The sequence below is a fragment of the Bombus affinis genome, unplaced genomic scaffold, assembly GCF_024516045.1.
Source record: "Bombus affinis isolate iyBomAffi1 unplaced genomic scaffold, iyBomAffi1.2 ctg00000123.1, whole genome shotgun sequence".
Lineage (NCBI taxonomy): Eukaryota > Metazoa > Arthropoda > Insecta > Hymenoptera > Apidae > Bombus > Bombus affinis.
In genome coordinates, this window is record NW_026108855.1 from 358,564 (window position 1) to 379,084 (window position 20,521).

General features: G+C 39.8%; 1 protein-coding gene and 2 long non-coding RNA genes across 5 annotated transcripts; all 3 read right to left on the reverse strand.

Moving 5' to 3' along the window:
• Window positions 1–143: 143 nt before the first annotated feature.
• Window positions 144–4,176, reverse strand: LOC126927487 (katanin p60 ATPase-containing subunit A-like 2). Its single transcript, XM_050743601.1, has 7 exons — window positions 2,759–4,176; window positions 2,170–2,370; window positions 1,810–2,059; window positions 1,457–1,625; window positions 1,287–1,399; window positions 888–1,090; window positions 144–730 (listed from the first exon to the last, which is right to left on the reverse strand). Exons 2-7 carry the CDS (start codon window positions 2,253–2,255, stop codon window positions 346–348), a joined length of 1,206 nt encoding a protein of 401 aa, XP_050599558.1. The 5' UTR covers window positions 2,256–2,370; window positions 2,759–4,176; the 3' UTR covers window positions 144–345.
• An 8,812-nt stretch (window positions 4,177–12,988) lies between these two features.
• On the reverse strand, window positions 12,989–14,432 carry LOC126927520 (uncharacterized). The gene is made up of 3 exons (XR_007715561.1): window positions 13,758–14,432; window positions 13,424–13,466; window positions 12,989–13,341 (listed from the first exon to the last, which is right to left on the reverse strand). It is a non-coding gene; the product is annotated as an uncharacterized LOC126927520 (long non-coding RNA).
• A 2,645-nt stretch (window positions 14,433–17,077) lies between these two features.
• LOC126927522 (uncharacterized) lies at window positions 17,078–20,083 on the reverse strand. 3 transcript variants are annotated; one of them, XR_007715565.1, is made up of 3 exons: window positions 19,942–20,083; window positions 18,905–18,977; window positions 17,078–17,532 (listed from the first exon to the last, which is right to left on the reverse strand). It is a non-coding gene; the product is annotated as an uncharacterized LOC126927522 (long non-coding RNA). The 3 variants fall into 3 exon arrangements; XR_007715564.1 differs by lacking the exon at window positions 18,905–18,977 and adding an exon at window positions 19,364–19,436; XR_007715563.1 differs by lacking the exon at window positions 18,905–18,977 and adding an exon at window positions 19,823–19,895.
• Between the last annotated feature and the right edge of the window lie 438 nt (window positions 20,084–20,521).

A 20,521-nucleotide genomic window follows, 5' to 3' on the forward strand; every position in this document is an offset into this window, starting at 1 on the left:
CATGCGGAATACTTGCAAAAAACGCATATATGTGTTCTGAGTCTACACCCATAGCTTTCGCCCGGCGCATATACGCGCCCATACATGCGTTAATAAGATAAGAGGAAATAAAAGACAGATTATCGATAAAATACACTAACACATATGTAATACGTGGATATATTACCACTCAGATTACACATATTATATATTATAAGGGAATACGTATACCACGTATACATATATGTAGAACGAACATTTCAAACTTGTTTATAGCGCGTGCGCACACATACATGCACGCACACGAACAATTTTTCGAACGATAATTATATTAATGATATATATTATGATAACCATTTATATTTTTTAAAATATGTTCTTATGGCATACATATTTATTCCGCGCTTTATATCTATCCACATCCGTGACTGTAGGTGACATTGTTTTTAACAATTTTGCTATTATTTCATAATTCTTTAATTCATATTTCAAAGTCGTAACAGATGTTTCTTTTTTTTCAAGTTTTTCCCACATTGGACTTATTTCTAGCAGCCATGCTTGCTTACAAAGCAATTTTATATCCGCGCAAGAATATTTTTCAGTAGATTTTATTATGTGGTTTACAATATCCATATTCTCTAATAACTGGTTGCTAAGGTATAATTTGAACATATCGAGTCGAGTAACTTCATTTGGTAATGATACGTATATTTTCTTTTCGAGGCGTCTGTGTAAAGCTGCATCAATGTCCCTAATAATATATTTACAATAAATATTATTGTTCTGTTATATTAATAATAACGAAGGAATATTCCGAACAACACAATAATTAAGATTAAGATAATGAATAATTATGATATTAAGATATTTTCTACTTAGAAAACATTGAAATAGCGTGATATACATACCAAGGGCAATTAGTTGCAGCCAAAAGAACTACATTAGAATTTTCGTTAGATACTAATCCATCCAATCTAGAAAGAAGTTCTGATCTGAATCTCTTTGCAGGTTCAGACAATGTACAGTTTACTCCTTTATTTGTGCCTATCCAGTCAATCTCGTCGATAAAAATAATTGTAGGCGAATAATTATAGGCAAGTTCAAATAAAACCTGTTCAGTTTAACAAATGTATTTATTATTTATTAAATATTATATTCAAAATTCCTTAAATTCATTGTTTCATCACGAACGTAATATCATTTCGTTTTCCAAACAACTATTCTATTTATATATGAATGACGACAAATAAAAACAAATCTTTTTAAACCTAGAATCTCTTCTTCATAGACAAAGGAAATCAACTTACACGGATATACTTCTCGGAATCGCCTCTCCATTTGCTCACCAATGAGCTGGCCGTTATGTTAAAAAAGGTGCATTGGCATTCTGTTGCGACTGCCTTCGCCAACATCGTCTTCCCTATTTCGTAATTGATTGTAAACATGTACGGGAATGAAAGAAATACGAGTATCTTACCTGTACCAGGTGGTCCGTATAGCAGAATACCTTTCCAGGGAGAAAATGGGCCATTAAAAAAGATAGGGTACTTAAGGGGATACACAATGGCCTCCTTAATAGCAGATTTACATTCCTCTAGGCCTACAATGTTGTCCCAATATACATTTAATTTTGTCAGTATGATTTCCTGCGACAATACAAAGATGAAATGGCGCATAATCTCCGTATTAATTTCCGTAAGTGTTATGTAATTCGTTATTTAAAGCTTTACTGAAAATCCCTGCGTCATTGATATACAGTGGATTGTTTATCGATAGGTATTTTATTTTTAAAAAGCTTTACAATACGTATATTAATCGAAAATAACTTACGCATGAAATGTCTTCAGCAATCTTCCGCAATTCCGGATTGTCTATATAAAGCTTCCGAGCCCGTTGCGATATCTTTGATTGCGTGGATTGTTCCATTGAGACGTTAAATAGCTCTTCTGATGAAGCTCCATCGCTTTCATTGGCGAAAATTGGTGTCACTGTCATTGCGAGATTAATATCATCCGTAGCGTCACCCGTCATCTTCTGTTGTACATTCCTCCCTTTCACAGACTCACTTCTCGTTTCTTTGCTAACAGATTTGACACGTTTTACTACTTCTTCGAAGATTGAATGATATTGTAATCGATACGTTGAATACGTTGAGAACGTTGAATAGTGTTAAATAATTTAAATTCTTACACTTTGTTCGCATTTGTCATTTCCCTCGTCTTTATTTCCTTTCCAGTTATTTTCTTGCACAATATAGGATATTTTTGGAATTTCATCTTGTAATAATTTTCATATTCTGTAAGAATAATTTCCAAATCGACGTTGTCGCAGACTCGATATTTCCGAGGTAGACGAGCTTCCCGGATTAATACATCGCTAATGTCTACATATCTAAAAAATATAATTTTTAATTCATTGAACAAATTTTATGCTATGAGTACACACTATACGATAATCATCAATTAACTGTTTTATTTCTAGGTAAGACAGACAAAAAGAATGTACTGTCTATTTATTATTATATAAATCCTCGGCGATAATATTTTGCCTTCTGCTTTTTAATTTCCAATTTTTAAAGTTTGAATTTATATATATTTTCATTTATAACTAGTTAATCTACGTTATCGATTGAGTTATTCTATAACTACTGAGTTACCGATGTCGATTTTCAAATTTTGGTTCCTTCCCCTCTTTCCGCACTAATTTCTATTTCGATTGGTCACCGATATTATTCGAAAAAATTGCAACTAAGAAGATATCTAAATTGCAATGTACTCACCCATTGCGTCCCAAATAATCACATATAAGGTACAATATGTTCCGATTACGTTCCGAAGTACGACTCTCCTCCTAATGCGACATTTATTTTTTTTATTATTAACAATAATTATTAATAATATAAAGATTTTCATGCAATTTTCTGTTACATTGCGAGTTTAATCAATTTGTTACACATAATTTTGTTATCTACCATCTTGATACGTGCAAAGATAAATCTTAATGATATATAATACAGCGTAAATGGTTATAAATAATTAATTATTGACAATAATTATAAGAATTATCGAAAGAAAAAATCATAGATACTATGTGCGAGTGTAAAATATCACAAAAAATGAACAACAATTGTGAAAAACGCAATATGGCAAATCAATGACAAAACACACTCATGACTGTCATGGAAGTTCCAAAGTCTAAAATCTAGAATATTCCTTACCTCTTTTCGCAAATTATAAGATATCTTATTTGTGGTACCTTGCAGCGATAAATCACCGTTCATTGTGATAGTTTTAAATGTGATAATGATATCCTTGTATTGACTATCGTTTTTCGATAGTTACGAGAATTTTCGTTTATTACTTTGAGACAATCCGTCACTTCCTTTCTCTTATAAAGTTTCCCTTCAACTCCGTTGAAAACTGAGCATCAAACAGGAGACGAACGATTTGTTGTCATGGCGATGTTGGTTCACACATAAGCAGGGTGCGAATATAATGATGGAATAGTCGAGTCCTGTCTACTGTATAGTAAGATGGATGCGACATGGAAATAGAAAGAGAAGGCTGTATATAGGCATTTCCTGTCCTTGTTTAATCAGGCATGCACACTAGTGGATACTGACGGCGCTCGTTTACCGTTGTTACATATTTCCGGTACAAGTACGCGGGCATTAGAGAAGGACGGAACGGTCTCTCTCTTTACCCCTATATCGCGTTTTTAGTTCGCTCACGCGCTCTGTACTTATATCTATTACATTCCCACCATAAGCAGCGGCCGTGCCAGTGACTTACAAAAGTTTCGAACTCGCGGACGTTTAATCACGTTCCCTACTCCGAAGGGGTAAGTACAAAGTTGCTCGTCTCAGTACTCTTGTTAGAAGTTTTATCATCTTTTTCATTTCGTGGCTACAAGTTTTTCCAGGAAATTCTTATCGTTTTACAAGGGCTGTGGGGCACAATGATCAGCTATCGATCATATACGCGAATTTGTTGTAAATTAATTAGGAGAATATCTGGAGTTCTTTATCGTTGTCAGCTGTAAAATATTAGAATTTTTCATTTATAATTGTCATATTTTCGACTCTTCCGTTGCCAAGACCATCTTGAAAGATTTTTGGTATGTTCCATCACCCTTGTTAAAAGTGTGCCCATTGGTTAGATATATTGATTTTAAAAACCAATACGTATATCAAGTTTATTATCCTACAGAAACAAAGAAATTCGTTTTATTGACGAATTTTCGATGTTTCTTCTCAATTTCCTTTAGTATCGAACGAAGAACATTATTTGATCAAACGTTTCATCGTTCAGATTATATTTCGTTTAAAAAGATTGAAATTGATATTGAGATAAAATCAAAAATTATCCGTTGTTCTCGAACATTCTAGTATTCCTTCGCCGCCCGGGAGAAAGACAGGTATGAAGAAAGAAGATATTTTTTTTATTAACTTTTTAGTATTGATATTTCGACAATTATTGACGTGTGCAGTGAGAAAACCAAGTGAAATTTTGAATAATATCGTTTTAATAATTTGTGAAACGAATTAGTTTGGTTTTTTCATTTTTATTAGTTTCCGTCAGTGCTGATTGACGCGCTACTCCAGTTTCCATTTCCGTTTCTCGAAATTTCCTACGTCCTTGGTCTTTGGGACTCTTTTGCTCAGGTAACTGCATTGCTTCTGGGTACGTCTCACTGTTCGGGTCTCTCGAGCTTTCGGTGTCAGTTGTTACCGTTGAAGGAGGAGAAGCTGGTGACGGATATTATCGAATAAATCGTTTATTCTGGAAAAGTTCGAGTAAGTTCGTTCTGCTTGAATAAATCAAGACATAGATCAATTTTTATCGTATCATCGTGATTCGCCATGTCGTACGTTTGGTTTCGGGATACCATATGTTTTTAATTTGGTACTTTTAATTTGACATTTTACGTCTATAATCGTGACAGGAAGATACTTTCAGTGAATTATAAATATTTTAAATTATAAATTATATGTCGGATTAGGGTCAGGATTATGGAGAGGGGCGTTTGATGAATTCTCATTACAATTAGCCATTGCCGTGATACAATAAAGAGTTTACTAGCACAGGCTTATCAACAAGGTTAGGCACTCGTAGCACTAGTGATAATGACCTTAGGTTCGAAACGAATCCGCGGTCACGGGATGATAAACGTATGTTCTCGCACAGTTCAAGTCTAACTCTTTGTTTACTAGATGTGAGGTATTCACTGGTTGTAAGGTGGTACTGTCATTCGTCGATGAGATCGTACGAAAGAAAGAATCTCCGTCTCGATGATGCCGTCGAAGAAAACTATAATGGGTGCGTCTAAGGACATGAGATCCTCGGATTCGTCAACGAAAGCTTTCGTTCCAAAGGCGAGGGAAATTAGCGCTGTTGCTAATTGGTCGATCTCCATATCGGCGTTTTGAAAGAGATGCTGGCCGCCCTTGAGGGGAGGTTGTTGACGGGGGGCAACGTTCGTGGAAGATAGGTTTCTCCTATCTTCCCGTAGTTGCAACAAAGTCTATTTGACGGATTTCGCTTGACTAAATCTTAAGATCTATAGCGGGTCCTCAAGTTAGCTAAACATACACTACAAAGGCATGCCGACACCCGGCGATCATCTTACCCGGAGGACAATATCTGCGTGTGGCGGGCCGCGGGATAGAAACTATTGAAGTATTTACTGCCACGTGTCGCTACGACTATTTCTTTTAAGGAGAGGTATAGAGTTACTCTGTGCCTTTGTTAGATAAAACGTTCATCCCTTTGACCGCGGCTACGTTCGGCGACTGATTGTCGCCTCGAGCCCAAACTCATGATCATAAATCTCGAATAATCGGAGCGGCATTTGTTTAATCTAAGTCACAACGTTACGGTATTCCCGCGAATCCAAGGAGGGGTTCCGGTGTTCTTTCATCTCCGACATATAAATATTTGTTATAAATTACAATCATACTACGGGGAAAAGTGAAACATATGTTTTCTTGTGGAACATGTGATAGTAAATTATTCGAAGCATAATACTGCTTAATTAAACATCTATACGGTAACATTTACGGACGAATATTCGGGTAATATTATCGCGTCGCTTTAATCTGGCATTTAATGCCTTGATTGCGGTCTTTGAAATGGCATCACAGATGCTGGTATAATATCACACGAAAAAGGAAGGACCAGTGGTTAATGTTGCAAGTGCACCAGTGCGTTGCAGCCATCGGGGGTGGCTTTGACGCCGGTGCGAGGAGAGGCGCAGAACGTGTTCGATCGACCCGCGTACTATTAGCGCGTATAATTTTTACGCCCATTTTAGCGGAAAACCGTGCGGGAGAGAATTAGCAAACTAATTAAAGCAAACATTATAAGACCTAGTAAGTCACCGTTCGCAAGTCCTATGTTGCTCGTGAAGAAGAAGGACGGCTCGGATAGACTGTGCGTAGATTTCCGAGCGCTAAATAAACATACGGTTGCGGATCGGTATCCCCTACCCCTTATCGCAGACCAAATCGCGAGATTGCAGAACGCGAAATACTTCATTAGCCTGGATATGGCCAGCGGGTTCCACCAAATCCCCATACATCCCAATTCAACGGAGTATACCGCGTTCGTTACACCCGACGGACAATATGAGTATGTAACGATGCCGTTCGGATTGAAAAATGCACCGTCCGTTTTTCAGAGGGCCATCTTTAACGCCTTAGGCGACCTTGCGTATTCTTACGTCGTCGTTTATTTAGATGACGTCTTAGTTATTGCCGACTCGATAGATCAAGCTCTAGAAAGGTTGAACACCGTACTAGATACTCTTGTTAAAGCCGGATTTTCGTTCAACTTCGCGAAATGTTCTTTTCTGAAAACAACGGTACTTTACTTGGGATATATAATCCATAACGGAGAAGTTCGCCCCAACCCGGGTAAAATACACGCCTTAAGTTCCTTACCCGCGCCAACGACCGTCACTCAGCTCAGACAATTCATCGGGTTAGCTTCGTATTTCCGTAGGTTCGTCCCTAAATTCTCGCAGATGATGAAACCCCTGTATGCGCTCACCTCAGGTAGCAAAAACATAACATGGTCAGATAGGCACGAGAAAATCAGACAACAGGTAGTTTCCGTCCTGACCGACGCGCCGGTACTAATGATATTCGACCCTAATTACCCAATTGAGCTACATACCGACGCCAGCTCGGAGGGCTACGGAGCGATCTTGATGCATAAAGTCGAAGGTAAAAATAGAGTAATCGAGTACTACAGCAAAAGAACTACCCCCGCGGAATCTAGATATCATTCCTACGAACTAGAAACGTTAGCAGTCGTAAACGCCATCAAGCATTTCCGTCACTACCTACACGGACGAGAATTTCTTGTTGTTACGGATTGCAATTCGCTGAAAGCGTCAAGTAACAAAGCGCATTTGAACGATAGAGTCCACAGGTGGTGGGCTTACTTGCAGACTTTCACCTTCGACATTATGTACCGAGAAGGGAAGAGGATGTCCCACGTAGATTTCTTCTCGCGAAATCCCGTAGACTTAGGCCACCGTAAAATTGATAAAATTGCGGAGAAAGAAATCAACTTGGCCGAAATATCGGAAGACTGGCTACTGGCCGAACAGCGTCGCGACCCGCAAATTATAGAAACTACCCGCAAACTACGAAACGACGAGCTCGCGGAAGATATCGCGAATACCTATGAGTTGCGCTCAGGTATGCTCTATCGCAAAGTGCAGCGGAGGGGTAGAACCCTCTGCTTGCCCATCGTCCCGAGAGGCTTTAGATGGTCCGTTATCAACCATGTGCATCAGTCGATTATGCACTTGGGTTGGGATAAGACGCTCGAGAAGCTGTACGAGTATTACTGGTTCGAAGGAATGGCGAAGTATGTTCGCAAATTCGTAGAGAACTGTCATGCCTGTAGAGTTCGAAGGCAAGCTCGGGTAAGATCCAGGCCGAGCTACATCCTATACCTAAGACCAGCATACCTTGGCATACGGTCCACATGGACATAACGGGCAAGCTAAGCGGTAAAAAGGATTCCAAGGAATATGTCATTGTTTTAGTCGATGCTTTCACGAAGTTTGTACACTTACATCATACCCGTAAGATAGACTCCTTTAACACCATCGAAGCTCTCAAGTCCGCTATATTTTTATTCGGCAGTCCCTGCCGGATAAGAGCAGATCAGGGTAGATGTTTTACGGACAGGGAATTTCAGGAGTTCTGTGAAAGCAAACAAATTAAAGTCCACTTGATAGCGACCGGTGCTAGTAGAGCCGATGGGCAGGTAGAGCGTGTTATGAGTACGTTGAAAAATATGTTCACGGTAGTAGAGACGACCGGTCGATCATGGCAAGACGCGATTGGGGAGATACAATTGGCCCTGAATTGCACCACCAACCGCGTGACTAAAGCGAGCCCACTGAAACTACTAATCGGTAGGACAGCAAGACCGTACGACTTGTTGCTACCTGATAGCGTTGAAGAAAGAGAAATAGATATCTCCGATGTAAGACAACAGGCGACAAAAAATATAGCAATTTTTGCCAAACACGACAAAGAAAGATTCGATAACACCAAAGCTAAAGTGGTTAGGTTTAATGTCGGTGATTTCGTATTGCGCAAAATCGAGGAAAGAAACTAAACCAAGTTAGATCCAAAGTTTAGCGGCCCATTGATAATAGCAGAGATTTTGGAAGGGGATAGATATACTTTAAAGACATTAGATGGCAAACGATCGTATAAATACAGTCATGACAGATTAAGAAAAATGCCGAATAGTTGCGCTCCTGCAGAGTTGGACGTCTGTAGTGATGACAATGGCAGTGACAATGACGATATGACTACACCGATCTCAGAGGATCATTAACACTATGACTATGACATGTAACACAGTGTTTCCACACACAAGCCTAGTGTTACCATACACTAGTACACAAGCCTAGTGCGACCACACACTAGCATTCGATATTTCCACACAAGCCTAGTGCGACCACACACTAGCATTCGATATTCCCACATAAGCCTAGTGTGACCACACACTAGCATTCAGTGTCTCCATACACGCCTATTACATCAATGCACTCGTGTTCAGTGTCTCCATACACTGCACTCGCATTCAGTGTCTCCATACACGCCTATTACATCAATGCACTCGTGTTCAGTGTCTCTATACACTGCACTCGCATTCAGTGTCTCCATACACACCTATTACGTCAATGCACCCGCACTCAGTGTCTCCACACACGCCCAGTGCGGTAATATGATCCAACAAACTGAGACTCGTCCGTGTACGAAATCGAAAATGATCTGTCATGTCATTACGGTCTGACTGGTAACTCACAAAATGCAACTGGCGCTTTGAATACCAATCATAATGCTACTGACTTTTGTGTTTTTTTTTTCTTCCCTACTTTATCATTGAACGTCCGATCGAAATTTTTGTTGTTAACCTGGGCCCTTGACCTATTTGGATAGTTAGTTAAACCATAAATAAACTAGTGTAATATAATTTAGCTAAACTATAAAGGAGTAAAATATTAGTCGTATCAAGTCTAATGTTGGGAGAACCCAATATTTTAGATCCACCCGAGGACGTGTGATAGTCAGAATGGCCGTGTCGGTGATGAAAGAGCACCGGAGCCTTCCCCTCGGAACTTTGGGAAGACACCTAGTACTGTAATTTAGATTTCACCATAGCCGTATTAAGAAAACCGTTGCCATTCGATCCGACTGTACTTATTCGAGATTTATGATAGTGAGCTCGGGCTCGAGGCGACAACCAGTCGCCGAACGTAGTCGCGGTCAAGGGATGAACGTTTTGTCTAACAAAGACATGAAGTAACTCTATAGCTCTCCTTAAAAGAAATACTTGGGATGGGGCACGGTGGTAAGCATTTCAACGATTTCTGTCACGTGCCTCGCCACACGCAGACTCTATTCTTTGAGTAAGATGATTACCAGATGTCGACGCGTCTCCACAGTACATGTTCAGCTAGCTCGAGGACCCGCTATAAATCTTAAGATTTGTTTAACTAAAGTCCTTCAAACCGACAAGCAGTCCTCGTTCCAACTACGAGAAAATAGGACAAATCTATTTTTCTCACGAACGACGCTTCCTCTTATCGAACTCTCCCTTAAGGGCAGCTAGCACCCTTCCCACCTACACCGTAGCACCCTAACCACCAACATGGAAATTGACCATTTAACAGTAACGCCAATTTCCCTCACTTTCCGAACGAAGGCTTTTCTCCACGAATCCGATGATTTCGTGCCCTTAGGCACACCCATGATAGTTTTCCTCGACAGCGTTACCGTGATGGAGAACCACTCTCCCGTACGATCTCAAAGACGATTCAAGTAACTCTCAGATACGTAGCGATTGCCCCATGCATTAATATTGAGTACAACTTAGACGCTGAAGAAAAGTAGAGTTCGTCATCCCCTTGACCGCGTATTCGTTAGTGAGCCTAAGATCATTGTCATTAGCTTCTCGAGTATCTAATTATCGCGATTACTTGTCCAATTCCATCATAGTCATGATAACGTATTTTAAATAACTATCAGCAAGGACATGAGAAATTAACTTCAATGTAAAAAGCATTAATACACACGATGAACAAATGGGAGGCGTATGTTTAATACAGGTATTCCCTACTCCTCGCATTACTAATATGTCAGTCATTCCTTTGCCAGAAAATCTCGAGGCCGCGGACTCTTTAATTAGTGAACGCTCGGCTCCCGAATCGGAGTAAAATGGAAACGACTCACCCAGATGACTTGATCTATCCGTTGATGCTTCCAGTACGTAGAAGTCGACTGGCCACTCGTTATTGAAATTATAGTTTCCTTCCATAATCAGGTTGGCAGCTGCGCCTCATGCAGCGGGGTCGGAACGTGCGATTTTAAGGGTTAATACGTGGTAGCGAAAACTTGTTAGGTTTCACATTCGATTTTGCACTAGCGACTGAATTACTTGCGCACGATGGTCGTAAGTTCTAGCACTGTTATAATCGGCACTGATCCCACTTCTGATGTCGGCTGGACGTTAGGATTGCGGGTGGAGGTGTTCGATGAATCTTCGTTGATATTGGCCATCGATGCGGTGTAACAATGAGTTTATTGGCACAAGTGAGTGGTATTACAGCGTTGGTAATTAATCACAATGTTAGATACTAGCGGCGCTATGACAATAGCCTCGGGTCCGGTAACGAATCCGCGGTCAACGGGATGTCGAACGTGTATACTTCGTGAAAGTCTAAGTTATATTCGTGTCGCCACAGAACAAGCACTACGTATCGGAGAATTACTTGTATCGTCGTTAAAATCGTACGAAAGAGTGTCTCTCCATCACGGTGACGCTGTCGAGGAAAACTATGACGGGTGTGTCTAAGGGCACGAGATCATCGGATTCGTGGAGAAAAGTCTTCATTCGGAAAGTGAGGGAAATTGGAGTTGCTGTTAATTGGTCAATTTCCATGTTGATGTGCTCTGCATCGTCGTTCGGGTCTCCACAGTCGAGACAGTTGCTGTCGCTGTCCCTGCCAATCCTTTTCCTATAGACACCGAAGCTCCCATGCCCGGTTAGCAGCTGCATGGTGTGGTGATCGATGTCCATCTTCTTTTTGGTAAATAGCAGCGCACTCGGTATTAGCTTCTTTGTGATATTTTCTTTTTTGTAGTTGTTCCACTCCTTCTGCCAGTCCTCTTGGGCCTTCTTGCGAATCGCCTCCAGTTCCTCCTTCAGCTTGCAGTCGTCATCCGTGCCAACCCTGGACCCATGGATCTTGTTCCTCTCGTAGGTCTCTCCGAGCATCTTTATCTTTATGTAAATCGGGAGATTCCCGGTCAACACGCAAAGTGCCGCGTGGGAGACGGTACGGTATGCCGTCGTTGTTATGCACAGGGCCGTTCGTTGTGCACGTTTCAGCTTTTTCCTGTTCTATGGTCACTGTTATTGCCATCACTACAGACATCCAACTCAGCAGGGATGCGACCATCTGGCATTTTCCTCAACCTGTCGTGACTGTATTTGTACGATCGCTTACCGTCTAATGTCTTTAAAATATACCTGTCCCCTTCCAAGACTTCTGCTATTACAAGTGGACCTCTAAATTTTGGATCTAGTTTGGTTTGATTCCTTTCCTCATTCTCGCGTAATACGAAATCACCTAACCATCCTAGCTTTAGCTTTGTCGAACTTGTCTTTCTCGTATTTAGCATTCGTTTCTATCCCTCTTATTGCCTGTCGTCTTACATTGGAAATATCGATTTCCTTTTCTTCGATGTTACCGGGTAACAACAGATCGTAAGGTCTTGCCGTTCTACCTATTAGTAGTTCTAATGGGCTCGAGTTGGTCACGCGGTTGGTGGTGCAATTCAAAGCCAACTGTATTTCCCCAATTGCGTCTTGCTGTCACGTCCTGCGCTCCGCACGTGCCGTAACAAAAACATAGATAACCGCAATACACAAACAACGCAAGTGACAACTCGTATACCTCGAAACAAACACACAGCGCAATGAAAATGGAAATTCTTTAATAAAATCTATTAAACATAGTTATTATTCTATATATATATATATATATATATATATATATATATATAGATATATAGATATAATTAATATACGAGGGTAAGATAGAAAATAAAATAGAAATAGATACTTCAACCAAGTAACGAATATAACAGGGTATAACATAACCTATACGAATCAATCCGGGAGAAGAACAATTTTATCCGACGACAAAAAATATACCACAATTAGTTAATAAAAACAGAATACGCAAATGTATCCGTAAATGTATATGTAAAATCTAGAAATTAAAATAACTAAATACCACATAATAGCAAAAGGGAAATAAATGCAATACATATTTAAATTAATCAACAAGAGAGGAGAACCTATAAAACAACTAATTAACAACTAGATGAACTGCGAACTCACCTGATGAATCCAAAATAAGTAAACAACACCGTGACGAAGAAGAAATAATTTGAGGAAAAGGACGAGAATATATATTATATTTTTATTGACAAATATAAGAAATAAAATACTCCAGGAATCTCCTCCGGAAAACGAGCCTTGGCACAGGCATTTGTATCTACCACTTCGACCACAGGAGAACTTGGCGGTGACTCAAGGGTGTCTTCGTCGGAGAAAGTAAGGTCAATAACCGAAGGACCATCAGGACTCGGCGATGGGGTTGCAACCACGCCATTACTACCCTCCATGGAAGTTGAGCCTCTCAACCTCTTTAGCACCCGACTACGACCTTTCGCACCGCCACGACGACCAGGTTTCCTGGAACGTTTCAAAGGAGGTACGAACGGCCTGCGCTTCCCTCTATTTCTTTTCTTTTCTTACACTAAAATAAAATACACAAGTTCAAGATAAAGGACAACAATATGAAATAAGATGAAATCAACACAAATCAGAATAATACATACCTCTACAGCTCAAGACATGTCAGTATCCATGATTCAATATAACCTGTATTCATAAAAGAAAATATGAAAATACAACAAATAAAATTAGCACTACAGATCATACAAACATCAAGCAACATCAAAGTCACTTATTGCTACGAACAAACATTTTATAAAAGGAAAACTAACCTAAAACTCGGCAAGCAAATTAACAAATAGAAACTACCACCACGCACCACCTCTTGTAGAATGACGTATTAAAACTTGTCCTTGAACTCACAATAACTTTGGGGAACATAAGAAATAGAGCATACAACACGTGCAAAGACTCGGCAAGCACCAAGTCGCCACACACCTCGTACGATTCACCGACATCAGCAAGACGATCACCGGATACACAAAATGCAACCTCAGCAAGGGCAAGCAGCCACGCGCCCGGCACACTCCACTAGCATCGGTAACGAAGGCCATGGAAAGATCGCAGACGCAGCATCAGCAAAATACGACCACCTGCAACATCTACATTCTTTCAAGTACCTTGTATATCATTAACACCAAGCAAAACGTGAGATGATTAAGAAGACGAAATTTCAACAAAGGGTGAGATAATCAAGAAAACAAGAACTCCAGCGGAAATAGGTAGTTACGATATTCATAAATTGTCACGTAGTAATGGTACAATTACAGAGAAATAATCGGTCACGTGACAATTAGGAAGAATATAAATAGAGATTCAGTACTCAATAGAGTTGTTGGAGTGCAGTTTTAATTCAGGTCAGAGCTGGTTTTACCGAGTTCAGAATTTAATTGAAAGTAGTGTTGAAAGTAGTTAGAGTTCAGTCTTAATTGAGAGCAGTCAGAGGTCAGTCTTAATTGGAAACAGTGAGTTTAACTTAAAAAGTATTGTAAGAGTATTGCACTTAAGGTTCGGTATTAACTTGAGATTCGGTGATTCATTTATTCTTTTGTTCATTCACAAGTCGATCCGTCTGCGTCAAAGAAATAGTCTAGTACATATTGTAATTCCCATTAATAAAATTGTTAATAAAGTTCGAAAATCCGAAACATCGAGTAACTAATCGCGAAACAAAATTTAATTGTTAAAACCGATTCATCGCCAAACCATACTCACACCTGATCGACTCCACAAATCAAACAAGTTAGGAGATTCAAAATTGTACACCCTCTTCCTTTTTCTGTTTAACTTTTAATTGAACAAAGTTGTCTTCGAACGAAAGTATCCGTCGGCAGCTATAGTTGACAGATAGAAGTATCAAGTAAATAACTCACATGAAATTTTATTCGAACATCTTGAATTCACGACAATTATTCTCTGTATCGACCAGTGATCACGGTGTTTCCAATCATTGGAAACATCTAAGGTTTTCGTTTTCCTCTTCCCACAGTTAGCAGATTGCTCATCCATGGGCGAGGCCTACGAAGCCACACTGATTGTCTACAGTGAACTCAGTTACCAAATAAAATAATCATTTACTCATTTACGACTTTACTTGTTGTCAAGAACGAATTATAATTCCATGACGAAATCAAGAAAGAATAGAAAAGGTAAAAGTCACCTCAGCAAAAAGAGAGACGAACGTTGGTACAAACGATTAATTGCTGCAGAAATAAAAAGGGAAGAGAGGAAGCATCGAGAAGAATTACAGTGAAATCGCAAAGGTTCACCACCTAGTTTTTCGCCCTCAAATTCACCAATTTCCGAACACTGCGAGGCGCGTTCCTTTCGATCTCGTTCGCCATCGCCCATATCACACCATAGCGTTTGTTATTAATCTTATTGGTACGAATAAATATTATCCTACCAAACATTTGTAAAATTTATCTAGCTAGAATATTTATTTATTGTACATCGCTGTATAATATATCTACATTTGCATCCGACGATACTTATTACTGATATTGTAATACCTTCAATGAACTAACAATGAATAAATTAAAATATAGTTAAATCAACATAACTCTATTAGACGAAATAAATACGTTGCCAATTGTCTATCCCTAATAACTTTAATCCTTTCCCGTGCCAGTATTCCTGCGCATAGCAGGATAGCCGAAAGGTGGAATTCGTTTGCCAGTTGCAATCAAACGTAAGTCAACGCTACCCATTAAACACGAGTTAGTAGATAATAGACTCTCACCTAGTTCAAACCCCACGACAAACGAAGGTACAAAGATTTGTTTTCCTACACCCAAGAAAGTGCTTACAGGGGCACTTCCAGTCTGGGAATTCAAAAGACACAACAGACAAGGGTACAAGATTTGTTTTCCTACAGCCACAAAGGTGCTTACAGAGGCACTTCCAGACTGGGTATCCAATCTAGTAAGTACCAAAAGACACGACAGATAAAGGTACAAAGATTTGTTTTCTTACAGCCAAGAAAGTGCTTACAGAGGCACTTAAAATCTGGGAATTCAAAAGACACAACAGACAAGGGTACAAGATTTGTTTTCCTACAGCCATGAAGGTGCTTACAGAGGCTCTTCCAGACTGGGAATCCAAAAGACACGATAGACAAACAATATCCATCACACACTATCACTCCCAACTTAAAGAAAATAATAATAATAAAAGGAAATTTTTTGAAATAGTCCTTAGAGTATTTCTGGTGGCAGCAACTACCATATTAATCAGACACCTCGATAAATATTTTATAAACAATCATACCATTTAAATTTTCCCCTTCCGAATAAACTCAAGATAACTCAAAAAAAAAAAAAAAAATTTATCTGGATTTAGTCTAGACACGGAAGGCATAACACGATCGAATCGAACATAACAGAACGTAACACCGAAACATGCCCTGCAGCTCGAAAAACTCATTCAGTCGTCGATTTTATCGAAAACTAAGCGTTATTTCTATCCTGACTGAGATATTTCGACGTTTAAACTCCCATTTTACTCCATCTTCACGCAGAACCCAGTGCGCGCGATAGCCAATGTCGATGCAAGCGCACTCAGCTCAAAAAATTCCATCATTCTTCGATTTGATCGAAAACTAAGCGATATATCTCTCCTGATTGAGATATTTCGACGTTTAAACGCCCATTTTACTCCATCTTCACGCAGAACCCAGTGCGCGCGATAGCCAGTGCCGATGCAAGCGCATTCAGCTCTTAAAATTCAATCCTTCTTCGATTTGATCGAAAACTAAGCGTTATTTCTTCCGCGTGTGAGATATTTCGACGTTTAAATACCCAATTTATTCCATTCTACACGCAGAACCCAGTGCGCGATATAGCCAGTGTCGATGCAAGCGCATTCAGCTCTTAAAATTCAATCATTCTTCGTTTTGATCGAAAACTGAGCGTTATTTCTCCATTGTGTGACATATTTCGACGCTTAAACGCCCATTTTACTCCATTCTACATGCAGAACGTAGTGCACCCGATTTCTATCCTTGAAACAAGCCCAGAAGCTCGAAAAATTCATTCATACGTCGATTTGATTGAAAACTACGCGATATTTCTCTCGAGCTAGAGAAATTTCGACATTTAAGCTCTCATTTCATTAAATTTTACACGCAGAACGTATTGCGCGCGATAGACAGTGTCGATGCAAGCGCATTCAGCTCTTAAAATTCAATCATTCTTCGATTTGATCGAAAACTAAGCGATATATCTCTCCTGATTGAGATATTTCGACGTTTAAACGCCCATTTTACTCCATATTCACGCAGAACCCAGTGCGCGCGATAGCCAGTGTCGTTGCAAGCGCATTCAGCTCTTAGAATCCCATCATTCTTCGATTTGATCGAAAACTAAGCGTTATTTCTCCCTCGTGTGGGATATGTCGACGTTTAAACGCCCATTTTACTCCATTCTGCAAGCAGAACGTAGTGCGCGCCATAACTAGTGTCGATGCAAGCGCATTCAGTTCTTAAAATTCAATCATTCTTCGATTTGATCGAAAACTAAGCCATATTTCTTTCCTGATTGAGATATTTCGACGTTTAAACGATTATTTTACTCCATTGTACATGCAGAACGTAGTGCACGCGATTTCTATCCCTGAAAAAAGCCCAGAAGCTCGAAAAATGCAATCATACGTCGATTTGATCGAAAACTATGCGATATTTCTCTCGAGTTAGAGAAATTTCGACGTTTAAACTCTCATTTTACTCCATTCTGCACGCAGAACGTATTGCGCGCGATAGCCAGTGTCAATGCAAGCGCATTCAGCTCTTAAAATTCAATCATTCTTCGATTTGTTCGAAAACTAAGCGTTATTTCTAGGTCGTGTGAGATATTTCGACGTTTAAACGCCCATGTTACTCCATTCTGTACGCAGAACGTAGTGCGCGCCATAGCTAGTGTCGATGCAAGCGCATTCAGCTCTTAAAATTCAATCTTTCTTCGATTTGATCGAAAACTAAGCGTTATTTCTCCGTCGTGTGAGATATTTCGACTCTTAAACGCCCATTTTACTCCTTCTTCACGCAGAACCCAGTGCACACGCCAGCCAGTGTCGAAGCAGACGCATTCAGCTCATAAAATTCCATCATTCTTCGATTTGATCGAAAACTAAGCGTTATTTCTCCGTCGTGTGAGATATTTCGACGTTTAAACGCCCATGTTACTCCATTCTGCACGCAGAACGTAGTGCGCGCCATAGCCAGTGTCGATGCAAAAGCATTCAGCTCTTAAAATTCAATCATTCTTCGATTTGTTCGAAAACTAAGCGTTATTTCTCCGTCGGGTGAGATATTTCGACGTTTAAACGCCCATTTTACTCCATCTTCACGCAGAACCCAGTGCACACGCCAGCCAGTGTCGATGCAAGCGCATTCCGCTCTTAAAATTCCATCATTCTTCGATTTGATCGAAAACTAAGCGATATTTCTCTCCTGATTGAGATACTTCGACGTTTAAACGCCCATTTTACTCCATTCTGCACGCAGAACGTAGTGCGCGCGATAGCCAGTGTCGATGCAAGCGCATTCAGCTCTTAAAATTCAATCATTCTTCGATTTGATCGAAAACTAAGCGATATATCTCTCCTGATTGAGATATTTCGACGTTTAAATGCCCAGTTTACTCCATATTCGCGCAGAACGTAGTGCGCGCGATAGCCAGTGTCGATGCAAGCGCATTCAGCTCATAAAATTCCATCATTCTTCGATTTGATCGAAAACTAAGTGTTATTTCTCCCTCGTGTGGGATATTTCGATGTTTAAACGCCCATTTTACTCCATTGTACATGCAGAACGTAGTGCACGCGATTTCTATCCTTGAAACAAGCCCAGAAACTCGAAAAATTCATTCATACGTCGATTTGATCGAAAACTATGCGATATTTCTCTCGAGTTGGAGAAATTTCGACGTTTAAACTCTCATTTTACTACATTTTACACGCAGAACGTAGTGCGCGCGATAGCCAGTGTCGATGCAAACGGAATCAGCTCTTAAAATTCAATCATTATTCGATTTGATCGAAAACTAAGCGATATTTCTCTCATGATTGAGATACTTCGATGTTTGAACGCGAATTTTACTCCATTCTGCACGCAGAACGTAGTGCGCGCGATAGCCAGTGTCGATGCAATCGCATTCACCTCTTAAAATTCATTCATACGTTGATTTGATCGAAAGCTATGAGATACTTCTCTCGAGTTACAGAAATTTCGACGTTTAAACTCTCATTTTACTTCATTTTAGACGCAGAACGTAGTGCGCGCGATAGCCAGTGTCGATGCAAGCGCATTCAGCTCTTAAAATTCAATCATTCTTCGATTTGATCGATAACTAAGCGTTATTTCTTCCGCGTGTGAGATATTTCGACGTTTAAACGCCCATTTTACTCCATTGTACATGCAGAACGTAGTGCTCGCAATAGCCAATGTCGATGCAAGCTTATTCAGCTCTTAAAATTCAATCATTATTCGATTTGATCGAAAACTAAGCGATATTTCTCTCATGATTGAGATACTTCGATGTTTGAACGCGAATTTTACTCCATTCTGCACGCAGAACGTAGTGCGCGCGATAGCCAGTGTCGATGCAATCGCATTCACCTCTTAAAATTCATTCATACGTTGATTTGATCGAAAGCTATGAGATACTTCTCTCGAGTTACAGAAATTTCGACGTTTAAACTCTCATTTTACTTCATTTTAGACGCAGAACGTAGTGCGCGCGATAGCCAGTGTCGATGCAAGCGCATTCAGCTCTTAAAATTCAATCATTCTTCGATTTGATCGATAACTAAGCGTTATTTCTTCCGCGTGTGAGATATTTCGACGTTTAAACGCCCATTTTACTCCATTGTACATGCAGAACGTAGTGCTCGCGATAGCCAATGTCGATGCAAGCTTATTCAGCTCTTAAAATTCAATCATTATTCGATTTGATCGAAAACTAAACGATATTTCTCTCCTGATGGAGATACTTCGATGTTTGAACGCGAATTTTACTCCATTCTGCACGCAGAACGTAGTGCGCGCGATAGCCAGTGTCGATGCAATCGCATTCACCTCTTAAAATTCATTCATACGTTGATTTGATCGAAAACTATGAGATACTGTTACGTTCTGTTATGTTCGATTTGACTGTCCTATGCCTTCCGTGTTAGTCTAGACTAAATCCAGATAAAAATTGTTTTTTTTTTTTGTTGTGTTATCTTAAGTTTAATCGGAAGGGGAAAATTGAAATGGTATGATTGTTTATGAAATATTAATCGAGATGTCCGATTAATATGGTAGTTGCTGCCACCAGAAATAATCTAAGGACTATTTCGAAGAATTTCCTTTTATTATTATTATTTTCTTTAAGTTGGGAGTGTTAGTGTATGATGGGTATTGTTTGTCTATCTTGTCTTTTGGATTCCCAGTCTGGAAGTGCCTCTGTAAGCACCTTCTTGCCTGTAGGAAAACAAACGCTGTACCTTCGTCTGTCGTGTCTTTTGAATTCCCAGACTGGAAGTGCCTCTGTAAGCACTTTCTTGCCTGTAGGAAAACAAACCTTGTACCCTTGTCTGTTGTGTCTTTTGAATTCCCAGACTGGAAGTGCCTCTGTAAGCACTTTCTTGCCTGTAGGAAAACAAACCTTATACCCTTGTCTGTTGTGTCTGTTGTGTCTGTTGAATTCCCAGACTGGAAGTGC

Excerpts from the sequence above, each read along its gene's own strand:
- LOC126927487 (XM_050743601.1), bottom strand. The coding sequence starts at position 2,255 with ATGAAATTCCAAAAATATCCTATATTGTGCAAGAAAATAACTGGAAAG. Across the intron at positions 2,060-2,169 it reads ATGACAAATGCGAACAAAGT|CAAAGAAACGAGAAGTGAGT; the intron begins GTAAGAATTTAA and ends CAAATCTGTTAG. Across the intron at positions 731-887 it reads GCTGCAACTAATTGCCCTTG|GGACATTGATGCAGCTTTAC; the intron begins GTATGTATATCA and ends ATATATTATTAG.